Source organism: Phalacrocorax aristotelis, chromosome 6, assembly GCF_949628215.1.
Source record: "Phalacrocorax aristotelis chromosome 6, bGulAri2.1, whole genome shotgun sequence".
Lineage (NCBI taxonomy): Eukaryota > Metazoa > Chordata > Aves > Suliformes > Phalacrocoracidae > Phalacrocorax > Phalacrocorax aristotelis.
In genome coordinates this window covers 19,466,619-19,481,449 of record NC_134281.1, presented here as the reverse complement: position 1 = coordinate 19,481,449, position 14,831 = coordinate 19,466,619, and the positions used below count along the sequence as shown (strand labels likewise).

At 43.9% G+C, this 14,831-nt stretch overlaps 1 protein-coding gene across 5 annotated transcripts in view; it reads left to right on the top strand.

The window, feature by feature from the left end:
• The first annotated feature begins 90 nt into the window (after positions 1-90).
• The window catches only part of LOC142058718 (6-phosphofructo-2-kinase/fructose-2,6-bisphosphatase 4), a 48,299-nt gene continuing 33,558 nt past the window's right edge, over positions 91-14,831 (top strand). For 4 of the 5 annotated variants that reach the window (XM_075096382.1, XM_075096381.1, XM_075096378.1 and 1 more), the window contains exon 1: positions 115-299. In XM_075096382.1, the coding sequence (XP_074952483.1) occupies positions 251-299 (49 nt within the window). In that variant the 5' untranslated portion in view covers positions 115-250. Of the gene's footprint in view, positions 300-14,831 lie in introns of all 5 variants that reach the window. The other variant, XM_075096384.1, reaches the window with a different exon arrangement.

Genomic DNA, 14,831 nt, shown 5'->3' with positions numbered 1-14,831 from the left:
CTCGGAGCCCGCTGCCCGGGGCCGGGCTCCGGGAGCGGCGCTGCCCGGCGGGGCGGGGGCTGCCCGGGCCGGTCTCCGCCGCTCAGCTCCGCTCCGCCCCGCGCGGGACGCCCACACCCGCGGGCAGCTCCGCGGGGCGCTGCTGCGGCCGCCAGGACCCGCCTCCGCCGCGCCGAGGGGCTGCCGGCGGGCTCCCGGGGCCGGGCCGGGCTGGGCTGTCCTGTCCTCCGCCGGAGCCGAGGAGCCGCCGATGTGGGGCTGCCGCCGCCGCGGCTGCCCGCAGGGCCGGCACTGCCGAGGTACGAGCTGCCGTGCGGCCGCCAGGGCCTCCCGCGGCCTCCCTCCCTGCCCCCCTCCCTCCCCGCCCGGATCGGGGCCGCTCGGCTGGGGCCGGGCGCCCGCTGGGGCGCTTCTTCCCTTCGCGCCCCCGGCTGCGAAGCTGTGGGTGCCCACGGGGCGGCCCCCGGCCCCGGAGAGTCCCGCGCGTGTCGGGGCAGGGCTAGAGTGGGGACGTCGTGTTTTCTGGGACACCTTGGTCTGACTGTTCCCTTCTAGCTCTACCAAGGAGTAGGGGTGACCGGCGTGTCGAAGGCTCGGGAGGTGGGAAGCGGGAATCGCGGCTTCTCCAAGGCAGGGGAAGGTTTGGGAGATGCGGCGTGGAAAGAGGGAATCTTAGTATACCAGCAGCCGTTTGCATTCCGAGTTATTTTTGGAAATTGCTTTGCTCTGAGGGATTTTTTTTTTCTTTTAACTGTCTGTGGGAAGGTGTATTTACATTGTGCTCCTCCAAGCATTGATGCTTTCCATTGGCCGAGGGAGGCTGTAAAATCAGTGTTTTGGTAAATGCTCATCCAACCGGTTAGTTGTCCTTCCCGTATTCCTAATGGCAACACCACCAAAACACATAATCTGCATCTTTTTGTATCTTGTCCTGTGAGATTTGGCTGCTGGCTCGTTGGAGCCTTCCTTGGAAAGGGCTGACTGTCCCTGAGGATTGAGGGGTCTGGGTTGTTTGTTAGGCACTTTGTGTAATGCAGGATGACAGCTGTGACGCAAGTGCACCAAAACTTTTAAAGGTAGGCTCAGTCTTCAGTATGTTTGAGTGTTTTTTCCTCCCTTTCCAGGAAAATTGTGTTACACAGGCTGGAAGATAAGCCTGGTGTCTTCCTGGGATCTCCTGCAGCTGTGGGGCAGGACGGGGAAGCAGGGATGGAGGCAGAGCAGTGTTGTATAGAGGTCTGTTAACAGGACTGGGGAGCCTTGGCTTGGCACCCTGAGCTGCCTGGTGCCGTCAAAAATTGCGTGTCGTTGGGTGTAAAGTGGCTGTGGCTCCTGCCCGGTGACTCAGAGGATTGCTCTTGTTCACAGCCATCACTTTGCTTCTGCTGGCATTACGGTAGGCAGCTGCCTACTTCATCCATGCCTGACTCCAACCCAGGGCATGGAAGTGGATTTCAGTAAGATTGGTGGCTTCCAAACCACCTGGACTAAGGGGGGGGACACCCTGATCCAGCGGTTGAAACACAGCGACGGGTCACCACTTACCCGTGGCTGAACTGAAAACCCTGCACTGTTCCTTGGGTCATTTGTGCAGTGCTTGCGCCAGCACCTTCAGTGAGCCACAGGTCGTCGGCTGTGCTGGGGACCTGCTGAGATGGATACTGCTCTTGGTGCTCATTCTTAGCACTTTGTAGCCCAGCTCAGTGTTGACTCTGTAGCAGGTCCCATTGTGCTTGGGTGGCTCTTTGGACTGTGGGGAGGAAAAAAAAAGTTAATGTTGAAGAAACTTGAAGACTCTAAGATTTTTAAACCTTTAAAAACATTAATTCTGAACTGAACAGTTTATGTTACTAAATGTCAAAGAGAAACTAGTTAACATAAGGCAAAACCATACTAAACCAAGTGCAAATCAGAGTGATCCCATATGGGGTCAATTGATTTTGTAGTGCTCTGCAGAGAGCTGAAGATGGGACTGAATAAATACCGGCTGTGGAACTGGTGCTCATCCAAAATGTTGCGGAGCAGTTTGCGAAGTTTCCAGTAAGTTTGCTTAATGTGGCCTTACTCAGTTGTGAGGCACTCCCATAATTATGGCTGCAATTAAAAGCAATAACATCCATTTACATAAGGTGCTGGTCCTTTTAAATCGGCGCATCATCTAATGAGAGAATTCATGTAGGGATAGTTATGCAGGATGAGAGCCCAAAGCTCAAAGCATTTCGGGCAGGATTTTGTTTCAGAATTTTTTTTAGGTCATTTGAAGGAAGAGTCAACTTTAGTCAAGTGATAGAGGACATTTTGTTACAAAAAAGTACTAAGTTTATATTTATAGCTCTTACCAGTATTAGGATGTTGTTGGATTACATGCATTTCGCACTTCATTTTTTTTGTGTGTCACCCATCTGGTTTGAAGGAATCATCTTGGTTACACCAATATTTTTCTCAATTTGATTGCATCAGTGTTCCTTTGCTTTTACGAGTAAGAGATTTGGTAAATCCAACTTGGGGATGCTGACAAAGCACTACAGATGTGTACTAAATTGCTCACTGAAGTGGCATGGTTTCCTTGGGTCTTAAACCATGCACGTAATGTCCAGAGGTTTTTCCTTGAGATGAGTTAAAATTTTACTTAAAATGCTGGAAAATCTCATGCGTTTGGGGAGTGTTTGTTTCAGCTTTCTTCTGGAAATGACCTGGTGGAGGAATCTCACCTTCTTGCTATGTATGGCTTTTGATTGTTTGGTTTTGTTTTTTTTTTTTTTTAATTTTATTTACTGCATATAGCGTAGGCTTGTGTCCCCACGCCCTGGGTGGGGCAGGATCTTGGGAAGAGTCACAAGGCAAATGTAGTAGGGTAAAAACTCTCAAAATACAACTGAGGAAGCACCAGCCATGGGTGTGAAAACTGCTGCATTCGTTGAGTCTGCTCTGGGTTTTCCCAGAAGCCTCTTTCCCCCATTTTAAGTTAAAAAATTACTCCGTTAACCTTTTGTAGCAGACATAGCACTTGACTTGCAGTTCCCAAGAGCACAAGAGGTTAAGAAATTAAAGTGTATAAGGGAGTAAAGGAGAATAACAATCTCCAAACTTACTAGTCTGTCTAGTTGGGCTGTCCAATGGCTAAAATTAAGTATTTTAAATTGATTCCTGCTTTTACTCAATTTTTATTAGGTGCTCAAAGTGGGGACATAGGAAAGAGTCCCCCGCTTGTTCACACAGGTTGTTATTCTCAGAGGTGGCAGGTTTATTTCAGGTATGATGTGGTTGTGCGGAGGAATGGTTTCAGGGAGGGTGCTGGCCTGGCCGACCCTGACAAGATACCATGCGGGACTAGACTGGCTAATAACCAGGCTTGTTCTTGGGTGCGTGCCAAAACCTGCCCGTAAATATTGTAATCACATGCTAATTAGGAATGCTAATCTCCAGCTGTACTCAACGTATTACTAGGTGAAGTGCTTACCTCGTAGCTTTTGGGTGGTGCTGCATGCAATGTAGCTGTTTTAAGTAAAATCACTGTAATGTGGTGGGGCTGTGAATTTGCATGCATCCATGCAAAAAGAAGCAATATTTGTGGTTTTTTGTGAAATGTGTTAAATTTACCCACGCAGTGCAGTTGTAGGTGCCTTTGAGGTGGTGTTTTGATTGTGTCAAACTCATCTCTCATTTGAAAAGCTGGTGAGTGGGGGGTTCTTCTGGATGTTGGTGTCTGCAGAATTAAAGGATCTGAAGCAACGCACTGGAATGAATCCTGAAGTCTTTAAGCATGTAGCTGCTATAGTAGGTCCTGAATGCAAATTATGAGTCTCCTAATTGCAGCTGACTTTTATCCATGTGACAGATAAAAGGGATGTTTTTTAATGTTTTATTAATAAAATGGGGTGCATTTGTCATGAGTGCCCTTGTGGAAATAATATGCATGTTACAGCTTTAACTTTGTATGTATTGGTGTAATTTCAGTACGACTGGGATATCTGAAATGACTGTGTGACATTAGTTTCCAGATGATTCAGTACGTTACTCTTGTTTACAGGCCATACACAAGCAGGAAAAGGTAGGAAAGGGTAAATCAGAATGGGTTATAAGTTCTTATTTCCCCTCTTCACTCTAGAGTTGACCACCTAACTTGTTCCCAAATAATTTTTTTTCCAAATGTGAGTATTCTTCTCCTGTATAGCGTCAAGTCTTTGTGTCATGGTTTAGGACCTGGCTTCACACGTGTTGTGCCTTGGCACTGGTAATCGCTGGACTGCCGAGAGAGCCATGCGATCCAGGCTCCCTGGCAGCTGTTCTCTTCTGAACTAGAGTTACAACAGCCACAAATCTGTTGTGGGGTTGGTACGTAGCTGTTCAGCGGTACCTAGAAGTGGGTTAGATGTGCTATTTCTGCCTTGTTCGAAACAGCCACTTGGGGTGTTGCACCTTTTGAAATGGATTGACACGGGAATTATTTCTCCATTTGGAGACAGGAGTGTATTTTATTAGTTGCGTTAGTCTGCGCTGAAACTGCAGAGGCTTGATTTGATCCTGCGTATGTTTTAGGTACATAAATGGGAAGGTTTCCTTAAGCAGCAAGAAATCCTCATGACTGGGTTATATGCAGTTTGCCAGTGAGTAGCTTAAATCAGATGATGCAAGGGACAAAATATTTGTGATGATTTATTTATAGTTAAAAGCTTCCATATGACACTACATGCCTCTTTTGACATAAACTAATCAAGGAGCACAACACACACATATTGTTTTCATGCATCTGAAACTAATGATTATTTCTGCCACAACAATATTTAGATTTAAGTCTGGCCTTTTCTTCCTTTTAAGTTTTCTTTTATGATGATATATCCCTGGAAATCTAATTGACGTTGTCAGTTAATAACAAGCAACATTTGTTTTTTGTGGGAACCCTATGGATATTCTTAAGCGTGGAGCCCTGCAACATTTACCTTTTGCATTGGTGGAGGGGGGAAGTAGATGAGCATTGTAGTTTTTCTATTACCAGTGTGAAACTGATTTCCCCAAAACAATGTGGTGATTTCAGGAGTTCATGACCTCTTGCAATTAAAAAATTTCAGATGGCTTGTGAGAGGCAGACTCTGATGTGAAGGGGTGGTGGGGGGAAAGCAGCAAGACAGCCCTTGCCATGGAGGAAACAAGCACTCCTGTTAGAGCTGAACTTGTTACTCATTTTTGGTAGGAGATCGATGTAGTGGCCTTCCCCTCCCACCCTGAGAAGTGCCCTGTTTGGGGATTAGAATATGTAAGTTTAAAATTCAAGCAGCTCTGGAAAGAGAGGTCTTCCATGGATTTAGGTCTTGGGGTTGCAATTGCTTTTTCTTCCCCAGGTTGAGTCAGTTCCAAGGACTTGGACTCATCTGGTATTAATCTTGTGTCTGATGGGACAAGGTCGAAACACTTTGTGTAGTGGGAGCATTGGCAGGGCAGCTCTTCTGTCTTGGTAGCTGGTTTTCACTAGAATGTAGGAGACTAATTTTTTTGAGACTTTTGTCCTGTGTCAAATAAGGTTCAAATTGGTAAATGACTTCAGATGTCCTTGGTGGTGAGGGGGAGGCTGGAGGAGGACACAGACAACCCACTGTGCAGCAGCTGGAGCCAGCAAGCCTGGAAAGCTAGTGTTTCACTGGCGGAGGCAGGTGTATTAGGGCTAGTGTGCTTATTTGCTTTTGACTCTTTTTTGTTTGTTTGTTTTGTTTTTCCGTCTTTATATCCTATATATGTTTTGCTTTCAATTTATATTTAACTTTAAATGTTTGAATGTGTATTTACATATTCTGGTGCCACAGTCTCTCACATATGCTATATGTGATGGAGTATGGCCTTCTGCACACCTGAATCATTCTTGATAATTTATTTTCTCTAGGGAGACTTGTGCTGAAACAGTTACTTTTAGGAATATAAGGAAAATTCAGGGGTTTTGCCTTAAAAAATATAGGTTTCTTTGCTAATATCAACTCTTGCTTGGTAAATTTTTCCCTTGCAAGAGTTATTATTTGTAGCATTTGTGCTGTTCAGCCTGTCTGCACTCTATAAATGAGATTATTTTGGCTGTCATAATTTTATTATCCTTGTTAGGCTTCCTCATCTACATATTGATCCTGTTAGTCTCAGGAAGCTGATAAGCTATCTATCTGTACTTCCAAAATACAGAGAAAATGAGAAATCTGCCCTGGAGGCTATGAAGACTGAGATTCTCCAGCAATTTGGATCTCCATATGTCTGGCTTGTGTTTTTTTTCCATTCACTGCTATGTTTTAGACTACATGACAGCATTGCAGTTTGCCAAATTAATATGAATTGCATCATCAGTAGCTTCTAAGAAGCTTTGCTCTAGTTTGCTTGTATTTTTATTTGGATTAATACACTCTTTTTTCATAAAGCTTAAGAAAATTTTCAGAGGCAGCTGGCGTCACATATGCTGTGAGTTTTTTTCTCATTTTGTCAGTGTTGGTTCTCCATGCTGGCTTTCCAGAGGGATTTATTCTTTACTGTCAAAAACCGGCTTTCCTGTTTCTGTTGCCTGTGGTACACACATGAAACCAAGTATAGCTGTAGGTGCATGTAGAGGACTTTGGGCCCAGTTGCTCCCCCATTAACTTGTTTGTTCTAGCTTCCGTTGCCATGGGCTTTTTCCTTAATGACCTACTTATCCCATACGTTAATGTATGCTGGAGTACTGTACTCTGCTGGACCTTTAAATCCCTTCCCCCCCATTTTTTTCTGTGTTCTAGCTCTTAGCCAAGCCTAGTCCCGTGAGGTTGTGTACAACCTCCACCTCAGCCTCTCTTGTTCTGAGTCCATTTTGTGTGCTTCTGTCTATTTACATATTATTTACGTCACTGAAATGTTTGAAGACCCCTGTTGGGTTCTTGTTATCTGTGACCTCTCTGCACAGTCACTGCTTATTCTAAGAAATTTTTTGGGGTTTCTTCCATGATACTCTTCTGCCCTCCCCGTCCAGCATGTCTTCCTCTTCCCACAGTTTGACCTTGCCTTGCCCTTGTCTCCCATGTCCTATTTCAGGCATTCACATGGCTTCAACTTCTATTATGTGCTGATGACTCACAGATGCACTTTACACCTCTGACGGTTTGTCACCCAGTACAGCGGCTGTCTTCCTCCTTGCCTTTTTCTGTTTGATTTCTCCATCAGGAGTCATTTAATATTTTAAGCCCCAAACCCCTGGTGGTGCTTCCTACATTCTCCTTACCTCTTGTCTTTTAAAGCACTGCCACCCGAGAGGTAGCTTTGTCCCAAAGCCTTCATGATTTTTCTTAATTCATGGTTTTACTTCATGCGTTTGGATGACGTGCAAATTCTGCATACTCTTTATTGTCAATATATTTCTCCTTTTCTAGCTCATGAGACAACTTTCCTAATGCATGTAGTAAGGTTTTACAGATGTTCTACTTTAAAGTGTCTGTTCTGAGAGCTACTACTTCTGAAGTCAGTTGATAGTGCTTGGTTTTAAAGGTAGCATTAAGTATTTTGGTTCCACTCTGAGAAGGCAGCTGCCCATGTTTTGATATTTTTTTATATTTAGCAGCCCAGATCTAGCTGTTATAAACAAGTGGGATTCATGGCATCCTAGCTGAATGGAATGACAAAGGATATGTATATGTTGTGAATGTTAAAATATGCTCACTTACAGCTAGTTTTGTAGTAGATAATTCATAAGCCTTTCAGCCTGGAGAAGGGATTATCTGTTTTATTTAAAATTGCTAATCCTTCCCTTGTCCTCCTTTTAACTATTCTGTTACTCATAACAGCAAACCCAAACTTGGAATTGGGAAGGTTTTTCTAATATGCTTATGTCACTGGAAAGGAATAGAGTTTTAAGGTTATAAAAACACTTTCAGACTGCTTAGTAGAGATAGCTTTTTATGCAGGTTAAAGAGGCTTTTCCTTATCTTTCAAATATTAAAATTTTATCAAGCTGTGGTTTTTCTGGGTTGTGTCACAGATCCTCAGTAACAGCAGAGGAGAAACACTCTTCCAAGGAAGAGGTGAGCATATCAGGGTACACCCACTGGTCATCCAGAGGTTGTGCAAGACTGTACGTGCTGTTACTGTAGTAACAACATCGGATACTACCAGAACAATGTGTAGGAACAGCTGTCCTCAGTAGACTTATCATCTTGGAAACTCAGTATTTTCAGTTACCCTCTAGACCTGTGAATGTAAATAGGTAATTTGTGCAAATGCCATGTATTTTAATGTCCTCTTTCTGCACTTCTCAGAAGCACACACCCTGTCATGTAAATAGTTTGAAATCCCTGGTATATGGTAAGCTACAAAGCATTTCTTAACACTTGTTGCTCTCAGACAACATGAATAATGGATACCATCTTTCCTTTATGTTGTGTCATAACAGGAAGATTTAAAATGTTTCTTAATGTTGTGACGATGGAAATAGTTTTAAGCAATACCTGGAAGCACCACTTGAGGACCTGGCCTATTTTTCAAGGAAATAATTTCAATGTTCTCTCAGAGATGAAGGTGGGAGGTGGCTGCTTGGACTGGTGGTGTAAAGAGTTAGTGATTTATCCTTCAGATTTAAAGAATATAGTTAATACAGACCAGCCTTAAATCTATGCTTCATGTTAGACTTAACACAGGAAACTTCCTTGCAGGAGAACAATGGCATCTCATTGATAGGGTTTATCTTCAGATGTGAGGTTTCTCCCATGTTTAAAAGAGAGCCAGTATTTCTTCTGAAATGTGATAAACATCTAAACTAACATGTTTATATAATTAGAAATAACAAAAGTACTCTGAATAGCCGCGCTTTCAAGAATGGTTCATTTGTTAATGAAGGAACAGAGTGACAGTGTGACAAGGTGTATTTTTTTTATTTAGTTGATAATACTGTGTATGTGAATCTCAGTGCATGCTCTGGGATTCTTATGCAATCCACATGTTGGTGAGATGATGTTCTGCTGATAACCTGTATCTCTCCAAGTAATCTTAGATTGTCTGGTAGGTTTTGTATGCATACGATATAACTTGTGGGTTCTGTGGAAAGCTATCCAAGACTTCATTGGTACAATTCTTATGATAAAAAGTCTTGTATAGCTAGTACTTGTTTCCTGGTCATTAGGTTGTCATGGTTTTGAAAACACACAGCAGTGCTGGAATCAAGCCATACATAAACACTGCTGTAAGGGATTGGGCTGATGGAAAAACACTATTGTTTTACATGCATGATGAATAACTGATATGATGTTTCAGTAGATGATGAAGAAAATACAATGAATGCAAATCGGTGTGGGAATTAGTCCTCTCTCCAGCTAAAGTAGTGTGGTGTGAGGCTCCTGAGTGCCTGAGCCCTGTCAGATCTTCCCTCGTATCAGATGTGATGATTGTTAGAATAGATGGGAACTTTTCTCACCAATTAACTTTATAACATTTTTTGTTTAGATGAGTTGTTTTCCTTATCTGTGCTAAGGAATATTATTTTGTTTCAGCTTAAGGAATCTCTCTAATATCTGTAACTATACAGCTTTGCCTGTGTGGGATCTTGGATGTTGTTTAACTCTGTTCCCCAGTTAGCACTGAAGAGATTTCGTGTTCTTAGTAGTAGCTCATTCTCATATAAAGCATGATTACGCATGGGGTTTTTTTCTGAATCTCTTTGGAAGATTGATCTGTAGCCAGGAAGTCTCATAGCAAAATGAACTCTTATAAAATAACTTGTAAAGGTGTGTATTGCTGAGGGCAGATTCTTTTTTAGTTCTGAATCCTTAATGGCTTTGCTTGTCTTTGAGGTAGCAGTCTAGTTCAAGACAACTGGAACTTCTTCCCTTTAGGCACTGATAGGAAATAGGATATGGAGTGGATGGTGCCAGTAATAAACTTATTTGTTTCTCAGAAGAAATGGAGTAAGTGCTAGGGCAACGTGTCACAAGGCCTGGTCCTTGTGATTTCAGTTGGTTTGGAATCAAGTCCTAAATGGAATGACCTGTGGAGATGGTATGGGGAACCTGCTGAACTTGTCACGTGGGATGCTCAAAATTTTTGGGGACTTAGTGGGCTATTTGTCAGTTTTGTTGGGTTGACCCCTGGGATATTAGGCTGTGGGAAAACAGAAAGGATGGTACTTTTGGTTGACGAGAAAACCATAGGCAGTCTTGAGGGGACAGGAAGTCTTCATTTAAGAAGTTGAGGTAACAAAAAGTCCTGAGAAACTGAACTGAAAAGGTATAGATCACTATGTAATTTTGCTAATACAGTATTACACCTGTCTTCCCCAATTGCTCATTGTGCTTGCTGAGCTGTTTCATGGGAAGGAACTTATGCTATTCTCAGTGGGAAGTGGTGTGAGAAGTTTTTAACTTGTGAAGGAGGGATCTCTTCTGCAGGATGGCTGTTCCCAAGGGATCGTCTTTGTCATCATCGAGGAGCTCAGGAGCAGCCTGGGAGGAAGACGGGCACCTTTCCAGTTGCTAGTGCAGCTTCCTTTATCTCTAGGTTTCCTTGGCAGTTGAAGAGCAAAGTTGAGTTAGTACTTGCCTTACAAAGGTGATAGCATACCTAGCAGACTGGCACTGTGTTTTACGTAGCTTGTTAAAGACTCCTCTTATACAGAGAGAAAAAACATGCCAGGCTTGATCTGTAGATCAGGAATATGGGAATTACCTGGGGGAGGGAGCAGTCTGTTCCCTGCTGAGGTGCTAATGTAATAAGGGATGTGATTGAACAGGCCAAGTGTCCCCATCTGCTCTACAGTAGTTTTGGTCATTATAATGGAAACTCAGTGCAGTTGCAAGTTTGGATGCTGTCATTAACCATAAGCTGCAGCTTTTTGCCATGTAAGAGCACCTTCACAAATGCTTGGCCAAAACAAAAAAGTCAGCACTACAGCCTATAAAGTGTGTGTGGAGAAATCTCTCCCATTCCACCTGAAATCCAGTTTTGAAGTGGTGTTTCTTGTGAACAGAAAGGGGGAAGCATAGTTGTGCGTTTGGTCACCATCTCTTCCAATTGGCTTGCAGTGTTGTAACTGCCTTGTATATTAGATAGCTGTCGTTGGCTGTCCTCGGGTGATGCTTCCAGCTGTACAGATTTTGGCCAATGAAGGGCTGCCACGAGCCTGGTGAAGGTATATTTAGACATCTTTTTTTAATGAAAAGAGAAAAATCAATTGTAAGTTCAATAGGAGTTATCCTGTAAGCTTTATACAATACTGTGATAAACAGTGTAGCAGGCTGCTAGTTAGCTGGTCAGAGACATCTAGTACATGTGGAAACGGGGAGCGTTGGTAGGATGTTGAAGCTGGACACGTAAGATATGTGTGTGGCTGAAGACTCTGCTGGTGCATGTCTTTGTTTCTAAAATGACATTCATACATAATGATCTTTTCAAATTCTTTGTTCCTCTTGCCTCCTTAAACTGTACTGAAATTAAGCTTGTGTTGCGCTGTGTGGTTGAAGTCCTCTAGAGTGGTTGTAAGCTCAGGGGCGTACGGCCCTCTCTATATACCTTCTTAAAAGGGGAGTAAGGGCTTTAACTCTGATCTCTCCTCCTCTCACCATTACACTGCGTAGAAAATGTAGATACCTATTTTAAGATGGGATAATTTAAACTAATTTCTGCTTGTTACTTCTAGCTAAAACAGTAATCTGCCAGTCACAATAGAGAACACCTGGATTTAGTTTTTTGCCAGCTGTTTATTGCCAGTTGTATGCGTAGAGATCAGGTGCTGTTGACTTTCTCAAAGTCGTAAATAACTAATACTGCAGGGATAAAATTTACTTCACGGCCTTGTGGAAAGAGGATTGCTTTAGAGAAATAGAAGTGTTAGGTTAATGATGAAATATAATTTGTTGGTGTTTAATATCTAGAAAAAAATTGGGATATTTAGTTCTGAGTGTGGACTTCCCCTCTCCCCCTTTTTTTTTTTTTTTAAAAATTTGGTTGAGGAAAATAGATAGGGATTAGAAGGTAGACTTTTCTTCCCTGTAGCTTTCTGCAACCTCTGACTCTATCTTGGGTGCTTAAAAGCCAAGAGTTCGTGTATTTTAATACTAGCATTCTGTGAAGCTTTGATACCTCCTGGCACAGCGTTCCCAGTGCGACTTAGCTGTATGTTTCTGAAATGTGAAAAACGGGAATGGTCAGGGCACGGGCCATCTGCTGCAGGTCGGCGTGCTTAAACGTCCTTCCATCCCGCAGCGCCTGAAGCACCTGCTGCCCTCCCGCGGCGGCCCTGCGAACACACGCCCTGGTCCCGCCGCGACGGGGCCGCTCCCGTGGCCGTGGGGGCGTTTTACCGGAGTTTGTGTCTGAGTCCCGCCGCCAGGGGGCGCCAGCAGCCGGCGCGGCCGCGGGCGGTGCCAGGGCGCCGCCTGGCGGCCGCGGGCGGAACCCGGCCCGGGGCCCCTGGTCCCGGCCCCTAGTCCCGGCCGGCCGCTGCCCAGGCGAGAGCTGAGGTTAACCGCAGGGCTTCCCCAAGCGGAGGCAGGCTCTCAGCGGTACCCGGCGAAGTGCGCAGTGAAGGAGAATAACCGTCATAGCCATCAATTTCTGTAGAAATCTTCAGTTCGTGTCGTGTTTTGTAAATATGCAAGATAATAAGCTTCATTAAGCTTCCAAGTGTCGGTTGGTCATGGTGCCGTGTTCCTTGGAAAGCTCAGCTAACATCACAAACAGTTTTTGCTAAACATCAGCAATAGGAAGGGGAAAATAGGAAGTTTGTCTTTTAGCAGCTTTTTATCTTGAAAGGTTTGCTTTGCGCTCTGTATTTCAGGAACTTCTCAGAAAAGGATTCTTCATGCTTTGCTGTGAGAGCAGGAACCAGGATATTGTCCTAGTCTGGTTGGGGCTTGTAAGTGTCGCATTGAAACATCACACACGCTTCATCTTGGGGCCTGGCACAGCATCCTTTGCAACCACCTGCTCACACAAACCACACATTGTGGCCTCTGGCTGTGTCTGCGTATCCTTTAGTCATTTTACAGATCTACGTTGCATATTCTGTGTTGCAGAAGGGTTTGTGAACTGGTTTGTCGTGAGCTGCATGTGCTGTGCTCGGTGTGCTGAGGGCATGGGCAGCTGGAAGACTGGAAAGTCATCTTTTCTTGTTCCAAGTAGTAAGCAGGTGCTGCTGGAGGGATGGTGGAAGGGCAGGAAGCAGAGATGTGGGGTGGTTTATGGATGTTTTATAGGCTGTCGGACTATAAAGTGATATCTTTACTAGGGAAGTGAAATACATGAAAGTGACTTGTAGATATTGTGGAACTTGTATTATGTAGGTACCATATGATACAGCTTATTTACAGATACAAAGTAGGGTTTCTGTATGATCAAGCAGAAGCCTTGGTTCAGTCTCTTCTATTTCTCTGTCTCAGAAATAATTACCACTTGCTATATGCATTAAACCATAAGACTTTCCTGTCTTGTCAGTCAGTCATTTGAAAAGAATATGTATAACTCGGTTACTTGGCTCAAGCACGTTCTGTTTCTGTGCAGCAGTCCATTTTCCAAGACTGCCTTTCCCCTTGACATTTTGCATCTGCAGAGAAGTGCTTTTTCAGGTAGGCTTAGAGCTCAGCGTGGCCCTGAGAGCAGAAGCTTTGCATAAAAGCCTTCTGAGGAGTAAAGGCTTATTTGTGGTTTCCCTGTAGGAAACAAAGCCGAGTCCCCAGCAGTTCACCTGCAGGAACCAGCCCTGCTTCTCAGGCCTTTGTATTAGGACAGCGGTTGATGATTGTGCAGAAGGTGATCTCCATTACTTACTGTGAATCTAATGAGCAATGTTTATTTGTTCTGCTTTTTCCTAGGAATTGAATGTAGTGCCCTTGAAAACCGTATTCTGAAATGAGACCTCAGGAGTGACACAGTATTTCTGTATTTGTTTTCTTGGTGTCCTTGAGCAGCCTGTTACTGCACTAAGGTTGTAAAAAAAAAACCCAAAAAACAAACAAACAAAAACAAAAAAAAACCAAAACCCCACAGAAAAACCCCAAACCCACCTTAAATAAGTTTGATCAACAACAAGAGTTAGTCATCTATCAAGCTGAAATCTTTATGTCACAAAAATAAAGGCTAGGAGGCTGAGCAGGTGTCCATGCCGTCCTCTATGCCATTACAAACACCTGGACAAATCCTTATTTAAATTCTGTGCAGGTGCCACTGGTTTAAATCTGCCTGAGGAAGAGAGTTCACTGACGGTGTGTCTTGTGTTTGGCCTTTGAAATGTGGTAATTCACCCTGTCGACCTCTGAAAAATGCTGGTTTTGTATGAATAACATCAGGTTGGTGTTTTCAGCTGTGAGGTAGGTGTGTGAGTGGAGTTTCAGTTCTGCACTGTGTGGATTTGCAGGAAGGAGATTTGGATTCCTAGAGCTTGGAAGGATTTCTTACATTTTCTACTTTATGTAAAACAAGCCTGAGAATTCTTTTCTAAGTCGGCATTCCTTTTAATCTGTTGTTTCTGTTAATATTACAGTACAGCTGTTGTAGACTTGCCCGGCTTTACTGGAGGCACTGTTAAGGAAGCTGGAGCATACTGGTGGTGGCATGCCTCAGTGATCAGAGGGTGAGGTGGGTACGTCTGGATGCTGGACTCTACCCTGCAGTCAGTGATGTGTTTGTTGCTGTGTTCTGCGTAGGCATGGGAGACAGTCTTCTGGGATTAACCTGGAGCCAGATTAAACGGCTCCTTCTCACAACTCTTTTGGCAACTGTCGGAAGTAAATATATACTTAAAAGAAGAAAGCAAGATGCTTTTAAGTGTTCAAGAACTCCCTCTCTCCGCTCCTAGTTTTCTGACCCTTGTTAATGTAACTCCTATAACCCCTCTGCCCCTCCCCACCTCG